Below are 19,626 nucleotides of genomic sequence, written 5' to 3' on the forward strand. Positions count from 1 at the left end.
TCATCTGCAGACGGGGAATAACTTGCAGGGAGTTATTCACAGGATCCTTGAATCAAAAACAAAAACAAAAAGGGAAAAAACAAAAATAGGGCAGAAATAGACAAAGGAAGAATCTTCAAAACTCGGCCAGCAAGACTGTAGATCTTCAGGGGTGTGGGTCCTTAAAACACAGACATCCGCTCACACAGAAGTCAGTTTGGAGAGGATGAGCTGGCGTGTGTTCCACGTTTTTATTGTCTTCACTTTGGGGGCTGAGCATCCTGTGATATCCACCAATGGGTGAATAGTTGTCTGCTGTTATAATGGCTAGGCCCAACACTCAGTATCGTAACGATAGAGAAAAATATGACACCAGATATTCTTAGATATTGCAATTGCATACTTCACTATGCATAGAGCGTGAAAATGTATAAATAAAAATTTGGGCAAGTCATGTTGAGGGCTGTTTATTTATTTATTTATCTTTAAGTCTAAAGATGGGCTATAAGTCTGAGGTAACTGAATATCTGTTACTTTATCTGTTACTAAATAATCTGTAACTATACATTATATGGACAAAAGTATTAGGACACCTGACCCTTACAACAACAGGGACTGTAATGACGTATTCAAATACATATAATTACATACATATAGTACTAAAGTACTATATTATAGTTTGCAACTAACAGCTTCCACGCGTCGATGCTGGAAGACTTTCCTCAAGATTTTTTTAGTGTTTCTATAATTTGTGTCCATTCATTCTGTAGAGGATTTTTGAGGTCAGACACTGGTGTTGGATGAGAAGGTCTGGCTCAATCTCTCCAAAGGTGATTGATGGGGTTGAGGTCAGGGATCTCTGTGAGCTGGTCAAGTTCTTTCACACCACACTCAAAGTCAATCCTTGTCTTTGCTTTTTTCCACTGGGACACAGTCATGTTGAAAAAAGTGTTGCCACAAAGCTGGACATATAGCATTGTCCAAAATGTCTTTGGGGCAGCTGTGGCCTAGTGGTTAGGGCTTTGAGCTTGAGACCGCAGGGTAGCTGGTTCGATCACCTGAGCAAGGCACCTAACCCCCTCACAGGGCTGGAAGACTGCTCCCCAAGCGCCTTGGGGAGCAGTGATGAAGTAAGATGTACTTCATCTTACTGTGTGCTGTGTGTGTTCACTAATTCACGGTTTAATGAATTTCCCCACCGTGGGACTAATCTAATCTAATCTAGTATGCTAGGTTGTTCTTCACTGGAGATAAGAGCCTGACTGAAACACCTGAATTCAATACATAACAGGTGTGGCCAAATACTTTTGTCCATATAGTGTATGTAAACAGTCTAAATTGGTAGAGAGCGATTTTGTGACACAAAGATAAGTAAAAAGAAAAAAAGCAATAGGTGACCAGGCTGAGTTGGTTTTTATGATTTATGATACTGACTTTGAGTTGTTTCCTGGTGCAGGTGGTGACAGCTCTGGGGAAGGTGTGGCACCCTGAGCACTTTGTGTGCACCGAGTGTGAGACAGAGCTGGGCAGTCGCAACTTCTTCGAGAAGGACGGACAACCATACTGCGAGGCAGACTACTTCACCCTCTTTTCTCCTCACTGTGCACACTGCAACAAACCCATACTCAATGTGAGACACTCGTACACTTGCACATTTTCATCAGTGTCAACACTCAGGAGCTCAAATCAATAGCTTAACCCAAACCTAAATTAATTAGTGTTTTATTCCTCTGGTTTAGAAAATGGTGACAGCTCTGGACAAGAACTGGCACCCTGCGTGTTTCTGCTGTGTAAAGTGCAGCCGGGCGTTTGGAGAGGAAGGTATGCAGGTCTGGTCACTTTTTCCCTACAGAGCTCCCCTACAGTTTCAGAGTGCATAACCCAGTCCGATGTTTACTCGTGCGTGGGCCCTCGCTCAGTCAAACAGTAGTTTTCTCTTCCTCCATCAACAGTTTTCTCTATTTCTTTTTTGTTGGCTCTGCCATGATGAATGTCTTAATTAAGCAATCACTGCCTTGATCTTACAGCAGTATCTGACTATTGTGTGCTTCAAATCAATTGGTGTTCAATTAGAGAGAGACCCAAGACTTGGCAAGACCTCCTAATAGTAAAGGCTCCTTTTTCAAGGCTGGTTTTCCGTTAACAGCCAGTAGAGGACAGTGGAGTCAGCCCTCAATCTCCCTGCAACAGTACAGTTTACCATCACAATGACTCTGAAGCTGTTAAATTAGGGTACACATCCTGTGTGTGTGTGTGTGTGGGGTGTGTGTGTGTGTGTGTGTGTGTGTGTGTGTGTGTGTGTGTGTGTGTGTGTGTGTGTGTGTGTGTGTGTGTCCTCTGTAGGTTTCCATGACCGTGAGGGCCAGCAGTATTGCCAGCAGTGCTTCTTGACTCTGTTTGCTTCCCGCTGTCAAGGCTGCAGCCAGCCCATCCTGGAAAACTACATCTCAGCTCTCAACTCTCTGTGGCACCCACAGTGCTTCATCTGCAGGGTGAGTGTTTCTGTTTGTGTGTGTGTGTGTGTGTCAAGGATGTGTTCATTGTTAATGTCTCACTGCATTCTGACACACGTTGCGTAGCACTGTTGCCTAATAACAATAATGATAATAATAATAATAATAATAATAATAATAATAAAAAGAAAAGTATATGTTGTGATTGAAGATCAAGTCTGGGAACAAGTGTGTGGAAATGGACATAAATTGACCAGTAGTCCCTCATGGAAAGAATTCATATGGAAAGTGAATCTTCGCTTTTTCAAAACTCCATTTTATCTCCAAATTTGACAAGACAGAAACAAATCTCTGTTGGAGACAATGCAGACAAATTGGAGATCACACACACATTTTTTGAGATTGTCCTAAATTGAGGATGCACTGTGAGGGGATCCGGGCGGAACCTTCGAACATTTTACAAGTTAACATAAATAATGATCCACTGATCTTTGTTCTTGGAGTGCTTCTCTATGACTTTTTATGTAAAGAAAAAAATTACTTACTCAAAATCCTTATATTGGTGGCAAAAAAGATGATAACCATATCCTGGTGTAAACCACTGCCTCCGATGGTGAACCAATGGAAAGAGCAACTTATCAGGGTAGACACAATGGAAAAAATAACGGCAAAGCTCAACCTTGACGTGGTCTTTTTCAAGAAGAGGTGGAACCCAGTAATTAATTACTTCAGATTAAAAATATAAGGTTCTTAGGTGACTCAGTTTCATAGGCATCTGTATGGACCCTTCAAAGTATAGGGTGTGTTTTTGTTTTTGTTTTTGTTATCTACTGTCTTCACTTCATAACACTGAGGTAATTCTACTCAATCGTGTTTAGACATAATTATTAATTATATTAATATTTATTCAACTGTTTCTTTGCACTCTCTGACATTGTCATACGAAGATAGATTCACCTTGCTGATATGGGTTCTCTGTTCACATTATCTGTTTTTTCTTTTTACTCCTATATTAAACAAAAGATTTAAAAAAAAAAAAAATTATGTAAATATGTTCAGATAGCATCAATAAACAATTTTGTTCAAAAAAGAAAAGGATAAAAAGATTACATCACATGAAGCTACGTCTGTAGGAACTGATTTTATGAAGTGATTTAAAATAATTACCTAAAGCTATGAGATCTCCTCAAGAAGGTCGTTTCAAAGTCTGAATGAGGAACAAAAGTAAAAGTTACAATCATTCAATAATCAGTCTCTTTATTTAGCACTTTTTATTTATAAAAAAAAACACACACACATAAATACATAACTCGTATAGATATACAAAATATAAAACATTTAATGCATTACACTGATTCTTGGGAATTTGGATAAAACAGGTTTTAATTTTGAAAATAAAATGTTACAAAATCTGAAGGTATATCATTATAGACCAAGGTCTTGGCTGTTCAACAATGTACCGGTGCAATTTGTTTTGTGAAATAGGTGTTTTACCAGTTATTATTTTGTTTTTGTCAACACCAGTCACAATAAAAGCTAAAGCTAATTATTTTAATTTTTTTTAGTCTTATATGTATTGAGAGTTTTTAATCATTATCTGGCAATATTAGTACACATATATGCTGTTAAATGTTGAATATTCAATTCATTTTTTATACTGTTTCATGTGTAATCTTTTAAAAGATCTAACATCATAGAATGTTTACTTTAAGCCTAAATAGAATAAAGTAATGACTTTTTTTATTCAAAAACATATTTTGTATTAAAAGAGACCATTACTTTAATGTATCAACAGTACTGAAGAAACATATTGTAAGCATATTCATTTAAAACAAATAAAACTCTGACGACGGTGACTTTAGAACTGACGATGGTGACACTAATTTGACCGTGGTGACAGTGGCCTCATTTCAACATTAATTCCAAAATGAAAACCACTCAATCTATGATTTCTTGTTAACAACTTTATTTAACCTCTTCTTCCCTGACCCTCTTTTTGGAGTCCCTGCTCGAAAATGACATGCCAAAACTAAATAGAGTAAATCTCTGCAGTTACAAGATCTATGTGAATTATCCTGGTATCAAAATAAAGATAACACTTGTGAGATGTTTCACTGTAGATGCCACTGTGTCAGAGTAAATGTACATGGAACACAGCATAAAAGAAGGATTTTTTTCTCTCGCCTAAAAAAATATTGCATTTCAAAGCAAATACCACCTTTAAAATGTGCAGTAGGAGCTTAAAAACACATGGAGGTCATGTAAAAACATGTGGACATGAGCTGTGCAAAGTCTGATGCTGCTGAAATGAAGCAGAGTGAAATTACAGATGTTTTATTAAAGAGATGTCTGGGCATCCTCACTTTTGGCACAGCTTGGCACCATCTGTGCCATTTGAGATTTCTTAGGTACCAAATTATTAAAAACCCATTTAATTTTATTTATATGTCACTACTAAAAAAAAAGTATGATAACTCGCTATAAATTGATGCTTCCTGTGCGATGCGTAATAACAACTCTGTGGCTCTGTAGCGTCTTCAGTTACGCGTCAATTAGGTTATTGACAGCTCGTTTTAAACGTCTAAACCGGTAGAATCAGACCCCGGTCTCCAAATGTGTGTGAATCACTTCATTAGCGAGTCAAAAGGACATAAATGCATATGACGCATTTAGGCGGACATTCGCCCTTCTCTAATCAGAACGATCGAATGTCGCTCTGTAATGATCAATCAGACCGGGATTTGTTCCCAAAGCATGCTGGAAAGTGTAGTTCTTCATTAGAAGCGGTTTTTGTTCCGGTGGAAATAACTTTTTTTTGTCCTTTTCACTCGCTAATGAAATGATTCACACGTATTTGGAGACGTTAGATGTTTAAAACGAGCTGTCAATCACCCTAATTGACCAAGGTAAGCCAGAGCTATGGCGTTGCGTAACTGAAGACGCTACAGAGCCACAGAGTTGTTATTACGCACCGCACAGGAAGCATCGATTTACAGCGAGTTATCTTTTTTTTTTTTTTTTTTAACTTTTTGGTCAAAACTCTTTTTAGATCTGTAGTGACATGTAAATAAAATTAAATGGGTTTTTAACAATTTGGTACCTAAGAAATCTCAAATGGCACAGATGGTGCCAAGCTGTGCCAAAAGTGAGAACGCCCAGACATCTCTTTAATAAAACCTCTGTTATTTACGGTGGCCCAGAGGTGTCAGGACCAATACAAAAGCCACAACACGAATACAAAAGCCACAACACGAATACAAAAGCCACAACACAAATACAAAAGCCACAACACAAATACAAAAGCCACAACACGAATACAAAAGCCACAACACAAATACAAAAGCCACAACACGAATGCAAAAGCCACAACACGAATGCAAAAGCCACAACACGAATACAAAAGCCACAACACAAATACAAAAGCCACAACACAAATGCAAAAGCCACAACGGAAATGACATTTTTTTTTTATATATATATATTTTTCGAAAATGATTTGACAACCCCCCAGAAATCATCTCGCGACCCTGATCAGGCGTTCGAATGACGACAAGCGGTTGTCGTCATTCAAAAAAGTACTTTAAAAAAAAATATTTTTCCAGATTTGGCGACCCCCAGAAATCATCTTGTGACCCAAATTGGGGTCGGGACCCCAATGTTGAGAATGGCTGTATTATATACGGTGGCCGACAGGGGCAAACGCACTGCAAACCCCAAAACACCAGCAAATGAGAATACACCGGCAAACAAGAAAACACCGGCAAGTAACAAAACGCCAGCAAGTAACAAAACGCCAGCAAATAAGAAAACACCAGCAAGTAACAAAACGCCAGCAAATAACAAAACACCAGCAAATATGAAAACACCGGCAAGTAAGAAAACACCGGCAAATGAGAAAACACCAGCAAGTAACAAAACGTAAGTGCTCCGGGTCTGTGGGGGCGATGTCGTGCAGGTCTTCGACCAACCTGTTGACTCGAAGTGTTGGAGTAGCATCCAGCTGCAGCCCCGGAGACCAACACCCTGGCGTGACAACAACACCCTGGCGTGATAATAGTGGTTTAATGTACGGGATTTTTTTTCTAAAAACTTTATATACACACCGAAACGACGGGAGTGGTTTGACGGAAGTGATTTTTATCTTAAACAAGAATGAGGGAAGAATATAAAAAGTACGTTAGCCTGTCCATATATTGAGCGCCACAAAGGGAATAATATATTCCCTCAAAGGGAATATAACATTGCATCTCGTCGATCTATTTATATCAAAAATAAAATAAAATAAATAAAATCTACAAGGCTTTGTTGAGAATAAATACAACAGTGAAAACAAATCAATCACAACAAGGCAATAAAGGCAAGGTTACACTCGAGGTATCCTTTCTAAATGACGAGATGCAATTTTATATTCCCTTTGAGGTATTTTGTATATGTGTATATGTGTACTGGAAAAGTTTAAATAAAGTTTGTAAAAAAAGAAAAGTTTTGACCCAACACTGCGATAGTACCCAGCTGCAGCCACGGAGACCAACACCCTGGCGTGACAGATTTTGTTTAGTTAGTTTTACAAACAAACTTACAACAATAATCACCGTTCAAACAATAAAAAATAGAAACCTTTATTGTAAAATTATGACATGACAATTTTTTAAATTTTATTTTTAAGATTTAGTTTAGTTAGTTTTACAAATAAACAGTGAGTAGTAGTAAAGGGAAGAAACATTGATATCTGACAAGGTTTTATTAGTTAATAGTGTGAAAAATGTGTAAAACGGTGAAAAAAGTATAACAGCGGAGCTCCAGGGGGTGTGTGTATGTCGTGCTTGTTGTATCCGCTCTGGGGCTCCAGGGAGGCGGTTAGGTGGTGATCGTTTTCCCTGCTGTGGCGCTCAATATATGGACAGGCTAACGTACTTATATTATAATATTCTTCCTTAGTTCTTGTTTAAGATAAAAATCACTTCCGTCAAACCACTCCCGTCGTTTCGGTGTGTGTTTTCTTATTTGCTGGCGTTTTGTTACTTGCTGGTGTTTTGTTATTTGCTGGCGTTGTGTTACTTGCTGGCGTTTTGTTATTTGCTGGCGTTTTGTTATTTGCTGGCGTTTTGTTACTTGCTGGTGTTTTCTCATTTGCTGGCGTATTGTTACTTGCTGGCATTTTGTTACTTGCTGGTGTTTTCTTATTTGCTGGCGTTGTGTTACTTGCTGGCGTTTTCTTATTTGCTGGTGTTTTCTTATTTGCTGGTGTTTTCTATTTTCTGGCGTTTTGTTACTTGCTGGCGTTGTGTTACTTGCTGGCGTTTTCTTATTTGCTGGTGTTTTCTATTTGCTGGCGTTTTGTTACTTGCTGGCGTTTTGTTACTTGCTGGCGTTTTCTTATTTGCTGGTGTTTTCTTATTTGCTGGCGTTGTGTTACTTGCTGGCGTTTTCTTATTTGCTGGTGTTTTCTATTTGCTGGCGTTTTGTTACTTGCTGGCGTTTTGTTACTTGCCGGTGTTTTCTTGTTTGCCGGTGTTTTCTCATTTGCTGGTGTTTTGGGGTTTGCAGTGCGTTTGCCCCTGTCGGCCAACGTAATTATAAGACCAAACATAACATGATGTTATACAAAATCATTCAATACATCTGTATCAATAACCTGGCTATGAGCAAACCAGGACCACAGTTAAATACTCTCAAACTGCCACCTACTGGTAGAGAGGATAAACATCACTTATCAATCAATCAATCAATCTGTCTGTCTGTCTGTCTGTATGTCTGTCTGTCTGTCTGTTAAGCAAACAACCAGCTATTATGGCTTCACTTATCAAAAATAAATGTACTACATACGGGTGTATAAAGACAACGGTAACAAATGTATGAAAATAAGTTAGCACGCTTTTATTTTGAAGTTTTTACGCCTCACTTCCGCTTCTGGTATCACTGCCGTGATATTGAGAATTAAGAAACGAAAAACAAAAAAAGGAATTTGCAAAAACCAAAATCGGGCCGTTTATTTGAATTTGGTTTTTCTCGTTTTTCGTTTTTTCGTTTTGAACCAAAAACTAAAAAAGCGGCGGACAAAAATGTGTTTTCTCGTTTTTGGTTCAAAACGAGAAACGAAACAAGCGTGGTATTTCCGTTTCTTGTTTATTAGTTTCAATGAAAAAACATACACGGACCGATATTGTAGTGACGGGAGCGGTACCGGTTGCGGACAGTGAGCGCTGATGGCGCAGAGACTCATGGGAGTTGGTTCTAATGTGTTGACAGAACTGTTATTGTTGTAGTTTGATGTTTGGTCTGCATGTTCTGAGTGTTGTTGTTATGCCCTGCTGTGTTCTCGGGATGTTTGCTGTTGAATTGGTGGACAGTGATTTTGTGGTGTGGCACCATGACTGAGTGTAATGGGGCGGGGGATAATATCCATCAAATGTTAGCGTCGCTAGTTGTCAATGAAGTTACGCACTTACTCGCTGCTGAGAAAATAGCGCGAGAGTCGTGCTGAACATGAAATGTCTCTCGAGACTTCCGCTTCAGAACATATTGAGTGAAACACTCTGTAGTTATAAAACTACTTCAACACGGTGTTATTATTCCTAATAAAAATAATTAGTATATTAATTAGTATGTAATTAATAATTAAACTAATAATCACGGTCCTAACTGCGGCATTGTCAAAATCTGTTACCGTTACCGTTTTGTATTTGTCCTGACACCTCTGGGCCACCGTAGTTATTTAACTCTGCTTCATTTCAGCAGCATCAGACTTTGCACAGCTCATGTCCACATGTTGTTATATGACCTCCATTTTTTTTTTAAGCTCCTACTGCATATTTTAAAGGTGATATTTGCTTTAAAATGCAATATTTTTTTAGGCGAGAGACAGTGGCATCTACAGTGAAACTTACACCTCTGGTGGAATCTCACAAGTGTTATCTTCATTTTGATACCAAGACAATCCACATAGAGCTTGTAACTGCAGAGGTTTGCTCTATTTAGTTTGGGCATGTCATTTTCGAGCAGGGACTCCAAAAAGAGGGTCAGGGAAGAAGTGGTTAACCACACATTTTTTATGTAGGTGTCAGAAGATCATTTATGGATGTATTGGCTCAACCAGAGACAGTTCGATATTGTTCTCCTCACAGTCTCTGCAGGCATAACTTATCGATCACGAGTGGCTTGAGTGGGATATATTTCGAACCGTTGCGTTTGTCTCACAGCCAATGCGTGAGAGTTGGCAGCTATGTGTTCAACTGAGGGAACATTTTACTATTCTGAGGGAACGGTTTAGCAAATTTAGGGATTTTATATATTTTACATTTATATGTTTTAATGCATACAATGTCACCGAGTTGATGGTATAGTGTATGACGACATGAATGTACCGAGTGAATGAGATGAAAAGAATCTATTTTTTATTGACTATTTATTATTCTACCTATTCTACCTCTACCTCTTTTTTAATGAGTCCAGAATGTCAGTGAATTGAATTTCGTTGTATTCCTGTGCGATGACAAATAAATCTAATCTAATCTAGTATAACTGTCATGTAGTGCCCCACACTCATAAAATAATATAGATCATATTCTTCTGGAAACTAGACTATGAACTGTATATTGGGTATGAAGAACAGATAAATGAAGAACTACACCTTGCAGTCTCTTTTCCATAAACGGAAATATTTCAAAATACTGAAAGCATTCTGTATAAATACCACAGAACACATCTGGCACAACAACAATAATAATTCATATGTGAACTTCTCTCACTCCACCATTCATTTAGCTTTATCAGGAAGTATATGGTGTATATGTTTCTCCTCTATGAAGTCCATGACTTCAGCAGACAGGTTGTATATCTCCCTCGTCCTGCTTGCATGAACTGGTAATGGCTATGTAGGTAGGTAGTAATATCGAATTGGTTTGAACAGGTAGATGTTGTCACCTGCTGGCTCTAGGCCTGCCGCACCTCCACCGGTGCCCATTATGCTAGCTGCGGGGTCATCAGCCGGGGACCACCATTCACAAATGTTTCGCCCCTTAACCCGGAACATCTCCTGGTGGCGGGGCAGTGAACAGGGACGTCTCCCAGTCACCCCCCGCAGCTAGCCTTTCTCAGGAGTTGCTCACTCCCCACGCCTTGTCCCGCCTCCTTAGCCAAAGCCAGAAACTTGCCTTCTCTGCCTCCTCAGCCAGCTCCTTGGTGGCTTTGTGTAGCTCCTTGCCCCTCAGCCCTAGCTCTTTAAGTAGGCGAGTTGTTGAGCTTCCCACAAATCCCCTGGTGCCCACTTCCACTGGGAAGAGTCGTGTGTTCCAACCATTCTCCCTGCATTCTGCTACTAGGTCGGTATACTTCGCCCTCTTCCTCTCATGGGCTCCCTCCATCCCCTCCTCCCATGGCACGGTCAGCTCTACCAGTAGCGCAGACCTCTCCGCCTTGGTCCACAGCACCATATCGGGCCTTAGTGTGGTGCTGCAGATCTCTCCTGGGAAGTGGAGCTGCCTGCCCAAGTCCACCTCCATTTTCCAAACCATGCCTGGCAACAGGAGGATGGATGCTGGTCTCCTACTTGCAGTTTCCCCCACTTCCCCTTCCCTAAGAAACTGGGTCCAGGAGGTTCCGGGGGGAGGGCAGAGTATCATAGGTTGCCCTGAGGAGGAAACTGAGTCGAGCCTGTGGCAGTTTCCAAAAGTCTGCCCAGCTCACCTCCCGACCCACCACCCCCTCCCACGTTGTCCAGCGTCCCTGCTGCCCCTGCGCCACTGCCTTAACCTTGTACTCTTCCTCAGCCATCTTTGTCACCTCAGAGATCACAAGATCCTTCCTCTGCTTCCTACTAGCCCTGGACCACATTATAGGCTGGTCTCCCCATCCAAGGCCAGCACGCCCCATCTGGACTCTGCCCACCATCTCTTGGTGCTGCAGCCTGCCCACTGCCTTCTGTACCTCCACTTCGGCCCTCCATTTCCTTCCGGTCACCACTTGGGCTTCCATGTCCCTCACCGTCTCATCTGCAGAGTCCCTCAGCTCCATTACCAGCCTCGCCTTCTCCTGTCTGTACCCTGTGGTGATCGACTTCAAGGGAAGATGGAGTGTGTTGTTCCCATACAGGCTGGCCGATGATTGGCACCTTGGGAGCCCTAGCCACTTGCGGATGAATGAGTTGGCCTTTGCTTCCAGCTTGCTCACAGCCGATGAAGTCACTTCGGACAGCTTCAGCGGCCACATCACCCTTGGATACAGTGTGAAGTTGAAACACCAGACCTTGTACTTTCCGGGTAACTGGCTTGAATCAATTTTAGCCAGGCCTGCTGTAAGCTGCTGCAGTATGGTCTTTCCCATGTCCTTGTCTGAAAGGCTGGATGTATATTGCCTCCCCAGACTCCGAATGGGCTGATCTGCGATGAGTGGAATGTTTTCCCTGCCAATGGTAAAAGTGACCCTGTCGTTCCGCACCCCTTTCCGCAGGGACAGGCTCCTTGACTTCCTTGCTTTGAACTTCATCCTAGCCCAAGCGATCAACTCATCCAGCCTCCGCATGAGTCTGGATGTGCATGGGGCCGTTTGGAGCAAGCATGTGATGTCATCCATGTAACTCCTTAGTGGGGGGAGTTTCCGTCCTGTGGGTAGGCGGGCTCCTCCCACCACCTGTCTTGCTCCAATCAGGATGACTTCAAAGGCTATGATGAAGAGGATGGGGGAGATGGAACATCCCATCGCGATCCCCACTTCCAGCTGCTGCCAGCTGAAGTATAGAAATATAGGGGGAATTACATAAATAAAAATTTAAAAGAGGTTAGTGAAACATTACCGGTTATATTGGTATTGATTGTGATCAACAATTATATTTTAGCCTCCTTTGAGGACTATTTGGAGGTTTTGGTGACAAAAACCTACTCTTTCACATGATTAGCATGAGTTGTTCACATTAGCCATCTTGTTTCCCCTCTGTTGCCAGCTAGAAAGTATACATTTATGTCATAATCCAATCTAATATTTTTTATACGAAAGATACAGTGTTGGCATGTTATGGTTGTGACAGAAGCAGTGTCCAAAAATATAAACATTGTTTAAGAGAAAGTTTAAGTGAAAATAGCAAACTCAGAGGAGCTTTATGCATTAGAGCTGAAGGTTTGAAAATGGGGTCCTCGGGAATGTAGTTGACCTTTTAGTTGCCAGATTTTATTGCTTTTTATAAATATCTGAGAGTGGTGACGAATAGTGGTACACATTTGGAGCAACCACAAAATAATAGTAAATATTGTTCAAAACTCACTGTTTGTAGTTTTTAATACATATTACAAGGTACTCTTTCATGTATGTATTGCTTTTTATAAATATCTGACAGTGGTGACGAATAGTGGTACACATTTTGAGCAACCAAAAAATAATAGTAAATATTGTTCAAAACTCACTGTTTGTAGTTTTTAATACATATTACAAGGTACTCTTTCATGTGGTGAAGATATTATTCAATTCAATTATTACTTTTTGTTTTTTTAATCAAGTTGAAATTATTATCTCCTGTCCAAATGAAATAAACCTATAAAATAACCTTACATATGTGCAAAGGACTCCCTGATTAGAACTGTTACTTGATTAGCATTTTTCTTAGTGGGACATGTTTTTGCCAGAGTTTTAAGAATCAACGATTAGTGCAATGAAACACACACCACAGAAGAGACTAATCACTGGCAATGGGAATGCTATTAATCACTTTTTGTAAGTGGATGTACAGTATTCTGATTCAAAAACCTGTATATTTTGCAAAATGTTAGTGTGAAAGAGGCTACAGTAAAAGCAAGGCCTGTAGAGGACCAATATATCAATGTTTTTTGTTTTTTTTTGTTTTACCAACATCACTTTTTTACATCATCAATGAAAGGTTTGAGTCCTATTTCAGATTTATATATTTTTTAAAAAATAGTATATTTTAGTATATTGATTGAAAGCCCACAGCCCACTACTTGGTATTTTTCAAAATCAGACATTGGGTAGAGTTGTTTTAGTGTGCTGTGATGGAAACACGAAAACCTGCATGCCTCTCTCTTTCTGCAGGAGTGCTACAGCCCCTTTGTTAATGGTAGCTTCTTTGAACACGAGGGGAAGCCGTTGTGTGAGGCCCACTACCATCAGTCTCGCGGAAGTGTGTGCCAAGCCTGTCAGCAGCCAATCCTGGGCCGCTGCATCACTGCCATGGGGGCCAAATTCCACCCCCACCACCTGGTGTGCCACTTTTGCCTTAAGCCGCTGAGCAAGGGCTGCTTCAAGGAGCAGGAGAACAAGCCCTACTGTCACCCATGCTTCATCAAACTGTTTGGCTGAGGACTCAGCAGGACTTTGCCCTCCCCCATCCTCAGGGTCAGAGAAGCTGTTAGTGTTTTTTTTGTTTGTTTCTTTGACTGCAGGAATGAGGGTGGAGCTGGTCAGCCATGTTTCCACTGAATGGAACAGTTCAGTTTTTTACAGAACGGGAGGTTTTTTTGCGTCTCCATTAGGAATAGTACCAAAATAACCAGCCCCGACCGTTCCATTGTTTAGCATCCTTTCCTTGGGGTCAGAGTTGAGCTGGAATGCTCCACTCACGACAGTCAGGCTACACGACCATCAGACAAAGCTAAAAAACGCTTACCAAGTAAACGTATGTCCAGGGCTTTACTATTCCAAACTGTATCGTACTGTACCAAACGGAACTGTACTATCATGGAAACACAGCATTTCATGATTTCAAGAATAGTTATAATCAATACAGAGAGATTGGGGGTGGGAGTGGGATGGGTCCCCAACTAATTTCTGATTATGAGACAAAGCGTAGACTGTATTGAGACTGGCAGCTTAAAATATATCTCTGCTATTGATTGGACACATAATGGTTTACTCATGTATGTGAATCTTTTGAATACTGTCTTGATTCAGATTGAATATTGAAAAATGTGTTATTTTGCCAAAGGTAGAAAACAGTGTAACAATAATTATTCAATGAAAGAAGTGCTGATGTGCTGTTGAGCAAGGAAATGCCCTTTATTTAAATTTGCTTTATATTAAGTGTCACAGCAAATGCATTAATATATTGTCTGCCATATATGTTAAAATATGTATAAAATGTGCTTCATCATTATTCTTTCACTACAGCTCTTCAGTTTGCCAAAAGATAATCCAAAGAATAAATAAAATAAAGGAGAACAGAACTTGTTTTGCTGTTTCATGTTGTGATGATACTTAGAAGAATATATACAACTTATGTGATGATTTGAAACATTTCCTGGTCATATCGCCCAGCCCTAGCTACTAGGGTCTTTTAAATCTCATTGGCCGTCTCTGTTTTATGGCCCCTCGACTGGCAACCATATAAAACAAAAAGACGCACATTCTTCTCTCTCTTGTTGCTGCTCTTGTTGCTCTTGTACACACACACACACTGGGGTTTATGTTGTAGATAGCTTGTGTGATTTTAGCTTCAGCAAGTATGATTTATTAATTCAAATTACTAAATTATCATTATGCTTTACTATTTTACTACTTTTGATCACTTAAAGGAATGGTCTGTGTCTTTTGTACATGAATATTGTGACAAACAGGGGTTGAGAGGGTCAGTGCTCGGGTTCATACTTTCATTACTGTTCAATTGGGATATCATTGATATAGTCAATTACAGTGATTATTTAGACTGATTTTAAAGGCATAGATTGATTGTCTTTTCCATGATTTCAGGTTGGTGCCACTATCTAAAGTTAATTAATTATTAAAATGAATGAATGAATGTTTTATTAATTTTATTTTTATCAATCAAATAATTGCCACTATTGTTGATCAAAACATAATGGTGCCCTGTGTGAGGGTGGATCACAACATAATTGGTGCCCCGTGTGAGGCTGGATCACAACAGTATGAACATCTTTTGCAGCAGACATGGGCTGAGCGAGGCTTTAGTAGTTTCTCTTTCTAGAAAATCTCGATATTGAAAATCATATAACTCATTTCAAGCAATCATTAAGTACCAGCAGTACCAGCTCTTGAAGTTATTCACATTTTAATAGATCTTAATACTGATAATATGAAGAATATTTTTGGAAAAATGTCTACCTCATATTTACGACCAATTGATCGATGGTTGAATAAGGCACACAAAGGGGGGCTATAACAGTGTCACAATTGTGATATCAGTGCAGGACAACTCAGAAGTAGGTGCATGTAAACAAACAGGACAGGTTTTTTCTAACCTGTCCTGCCCAGTACCTGGGACATGTAGTATGGTTGACTACGTGCCCTGTGGTGTTAAGCAGATTTGCTGTGCGCAGGGCAAGTCTCTCGAGCAGGGCAAGTTTTGTATTACCTTAAACAATTAAGGTAATAAACAGACCCACCACCGGCAGGGCTGAGCCCCCCAGGCCGCCCACCGGGAAAGCGGGGCAGAGCCCGCCACAGCCACCCCCGCTAACAACCAGAGACCAACCGCACGTCCCCCATCCCCAGGAGGGGCAGGTAGAGGCCGACACAGGACCCCGAGCCAGGGGATCCCCGAAGACGGAAGACGGGAAGGCCCCCAAGCCAGTCCAGGGCAGAGCTCCCAAGCATAGGCGGGGGCAGAGGTACGAGGAGCCGCCATGTCTGACCCCGCTGCGACCCAGCCAGGGTCCCCACCAAACATCCAAGAGTGCCGTTGCCCATCGCCACCCCCCGCCGGGTAAGCAGTCAGCCACCCACCACCGCACCTTCCGGGAGGTGCGCCGTGATGGACAGCAGCAATGCCCCCCAGTCCCCCACAGCCGAGCGTAGGTGACCCAGTCCCCCCACATCTAGCGACACCCCCAAGCCGCTGTAGCCGCCCCCCACCCAAACAGCCAGCCCCCAACTCGACCGAGGAGTGAGCAGGGGTCGGGTAACCAGGAGAGTACTCATGCCCAACCCCCAGCCCCTGTCCTCCAGGGATGACTTGGTGGTGAGTGTGTGTGTGCATGTGTGTGATATGGGGTATGGAATATATGGTATGTTGCAAACTACTGTGAAATTAAAATGGAGGGGGAAGGCATGGCACGGAGGCACGAAGGCATGGCACTGCTGGCGGACAGTGGACATCAACTTGCTCCCTCACCCACCAGACCCTGTTGTCTATGGTGCGATAAAATTAGGGGGGAGAGCGGCAGATCGTCAGGGGCCGTGGAGAGTGGTCCCACCATGTGGTGGTTCCAACTCCCCTCAGCCCCACCATTCCTCCCCCCAGTGCCCTAAATGTATGTGGGGAGGTGTATGCATCCTAGAGGGGTATTGAGGTGGGCAAGAGCAACCCTCCCGCAGGATGCCAGCTTCCTGACTGACAGACTGACCCACAGCCACCAGGGGACAGCAGACACAGGGCCACCAAACCCCACAGATCACCAGGCGACACCCCGCACCTCCGGCCACCGACTCACAGCACAGCAGACTGACCAGCCAAGGCACCGTCACCCACCTGCTCTAAGAGATATAGTCAATTAGTGGGGCTCAGGTTAAGTCAAAGTCAGCCGATTGGTTTTTTATAGAGGCAGACATTCTCTCCATGGAGATGTGATCTGATGTTAGATTTCTGAATTTGTCTAAGCTTAAATGTTTCTTATTTATCCAATTCAGGAGGATAGTTTTTTTGGCGATGCTTAGGCTAGTGACTAGTATGTGTGATTTATTTGTGTCCATATGCTGAGAGGTCCTCACATACCCTACACCAGAAGTTATACACAGGTGTGCATAGCCATATAGCATGCATGTAGCTGTCTACTGTGTTCTCGTTGCAGTTTGTACAGGTATTTGATTGTGAGAAATCCATTCTGAACATCCTTTGTCCTGTGTAGTGTATTCTGTGTAGTATTTTGTATTGTATTAGTTGTAGGCCTGGATTTTTTATCATTTTGAATGTATTAGAGGATATTTGTAGCCAGAAATTTTCGTCTGGGCTGATAGAGGAGGGTCTAAATGGGTCTGCCTCCCATTTAGTGGTTGGTAGATAAATTGTGCTATCGTTTTCTGTTAATAGTGTATATATTTTAGACATAATTTTTGGATATATAAGTTTTAAGAATTGTTGGTCATTGGCGGTAATTCTAGGTCTAATTTACTAGTTTTAAACCTTGTCTGAATTACAGATTTAATTTGTATATATTCAAAAGATGTGTTGCTGTTGATGCCATATTGTTCTAGGTGTCTTATTCCCTTTTCTTGCCATGATTTTAGTTTTAATGTTCTTTTATTCTGCAGGATGTCTGGATTATTCCAGATTGGGGTAAATTTACATGGGACATGTGAGGACCCAGTGAGTTTAATAAATTCCCACCAGGCTGACAGGGAAGTATTTATATTTATGCTTTTAAAGCACTGGTGCCGTTTGATGGTTGTGCCTATAAATGGCAGATCAGAGATTTTAATTTCTTTGCAGAGTGTTTCTTCTATGTCGAGCCACAGGCTGTCCAGTGGGTTGGGTTTAATCCATTTTTGGACATACTGAAGCTTATTTGCTAGAAAGTAATTGTGGAAGTTTGGAAGTTCCAGACCCCCATAGGCTTTGGCTTTTTGGAGGATTTTTAAGCTAATGCGTGCTGGTTTGTTTTTCCAGAGGAATTTAGTTGTGGCAGAGTCTAGTGATTTAAACCAACTTGGTGAAGGTTGGGTGGGGATCATTGAGAAGACGTAATTGATTTTTGGTAAAATCTTCATTTTTATAGTGGCAACTCTCCCCATAAGTGATATAGGTAGAGAATTCCATCGTAGGAGGTCATCCTCTATTGATTTAAAGGGACACTGTGTAGTCTTTATGGGTTTATATAACCCAGAATCCACTTTTTTATACATTATATGTGCTCCTGCATTGTCTAGTCGCTGTATAATATTTTTTGTTTAATTTTTGTAGTGTTTCAAAAAGTAATGTAAATTAACATGGTCGCGGGCCGCGGTTGCATTGCCACTGTTAGCAGCGAGACGCCATGTTTCTACCTGAGCCTGTAAGGACAAACGCGAGAGAACAAATCAAGCGTCGCTTTACTTGTAGCGGAAGTCCCGCCTCCACTCTCTCCGCTTCCTCCCCTACGGCCGCGGCAGCTCGCCCTCTCCCTCGCCTCACGAACCTCATCTGCTGACACCGAGAAAGACAACGAGGACGACATTTGACTGGCTGCGGACACCGTAGCACTCAGGGAAGGGAGGAGGTGAGCAGAGGAGCAGTTCTTTGTTGTAAATTTCAGCCTCTCCTCTAGATGGCACTATAAACTACTTACTTCACCTTTAAGTAGTGGAGTATAGTTTAATTGTGTTAGATCTGGCAGCCTGGAGGAAAAATGTAAACCCAGATATCTGATGTTTCCTGACTTCAGAGGGCTGGATGGTGATGGTTTGAGCTATAATTGATAGGTAGAATAATTGATTTTGTCCAGTTTATTGAGTAATCTGATATGGCTGAAAATGTATTAATTTTGTGAGTTTTGAAGGAAAAGCAATACATCATCAGCATAGAGGATTATTTTGTGATGTATTTTTGTTGTTTGAATACCTTTAATGTTTTTGTTTACACGAATTGCTGCTGCGAGAATGGCAAATAGTGACGGAGAGAGTGGGCAACCTTGTCTGGTGCCCCTCTGGAGGGTGAAACTTGGAGAAGTTTGATCATTTGTCCGGACAGAGGCGCTGGGTGAACTGTACATAATTTTGATCCAGGAGATAAAGTTTTCTCTGAATCCAAATTTTTGCATTGTGACAAGAAGGAATTCCCAGTTTACTTTGTCAAATGCTTTTTCTGCATCTAGTGAGACCACTGTTGCTTGAAGTTTATTGATTGTGCAGTAGTCTATAATATTTACTAATCTGCGCTTATTAGTAGTTGAATGTCTATCCTTAATGAATCCTGTCTGGTCTGGGTGAATTATGAAGGGGGTGATTTTTTCCAATCTCTTTGCTAGGGCTTTGCAGATGATTTTAAGATCTGCGTTTATGAGTGAGATTGGACGATAGCTGGATGGGAGTGAGGGTTCTTTTTCTGGTTTGAGGTGGAGACAGATATGTGCTGTGTTTATGTATGGGGGAAGACTGCCACTTTCCTTAATTTCTTTGACCATTTTATAGAATGTTGGTGCTAGTGTAGACCAAAATGTTTTGTAGAATTCCACTGGGAATCCATCTGGTCCTGGGGCTTTCCTGTTTGGCATATGATGTAGGGCTTCACTCAATTCAGTTATTGTGATATGGGATTCCATCG

The 19,626-nt window shown here is 41.3% G+C and overlaps 1 protein-coding gene across 2 annotated transcripts in view; it reads left to right on the forward strand.

The window, feature by feature from the left end:
- LOC310938941 (transforming growth factor beta-1-induced transcript 1 protein-like) overlaps positions 1–14,557 on the forward strand; it is a 47,378-nt gene extending 32,821 nt beyond the window's left edge. For both annotated transcript variants that reach the window (XM_083903593.1, XM_083903594.1), the window contains exons 8-11: positions 1,436–1,609; positions 1,719–1,800; positions 2,323–2,471; positions 13,470–14,557. In XM_083903593.1, coding sequence (XP_083759719.1) covers positions 1,436–1,609; positions 1,719–1,800; positions 2,323–2,471; positions 13,470–13,736 — 672 coding nt within the window. In that variant the 3' untranslated portion in view covers positions 13,737–14,557. The remainder of the gene's footprint in view (positions 1–1,435; positions 1,610–1,718; positions 1,801–2,322; positions 2,472–13,469) is intronic.
- Positions 14,558–19,626: the final 5,069 nt, after the last annotated feature.

This window comes from Microchirus variegatus (assembly GCF_963457635.1).
Source record: "Microchirus variegatus genome assembly, chromosome: 17".
Taxonomy (NCBI): domain Eukaryota; kingdom Metazoa; phylum Chordata; class Actinopteri; order Pleuronectiformes; family Soleidae; genus Microchirus; species Microchirus variegatus.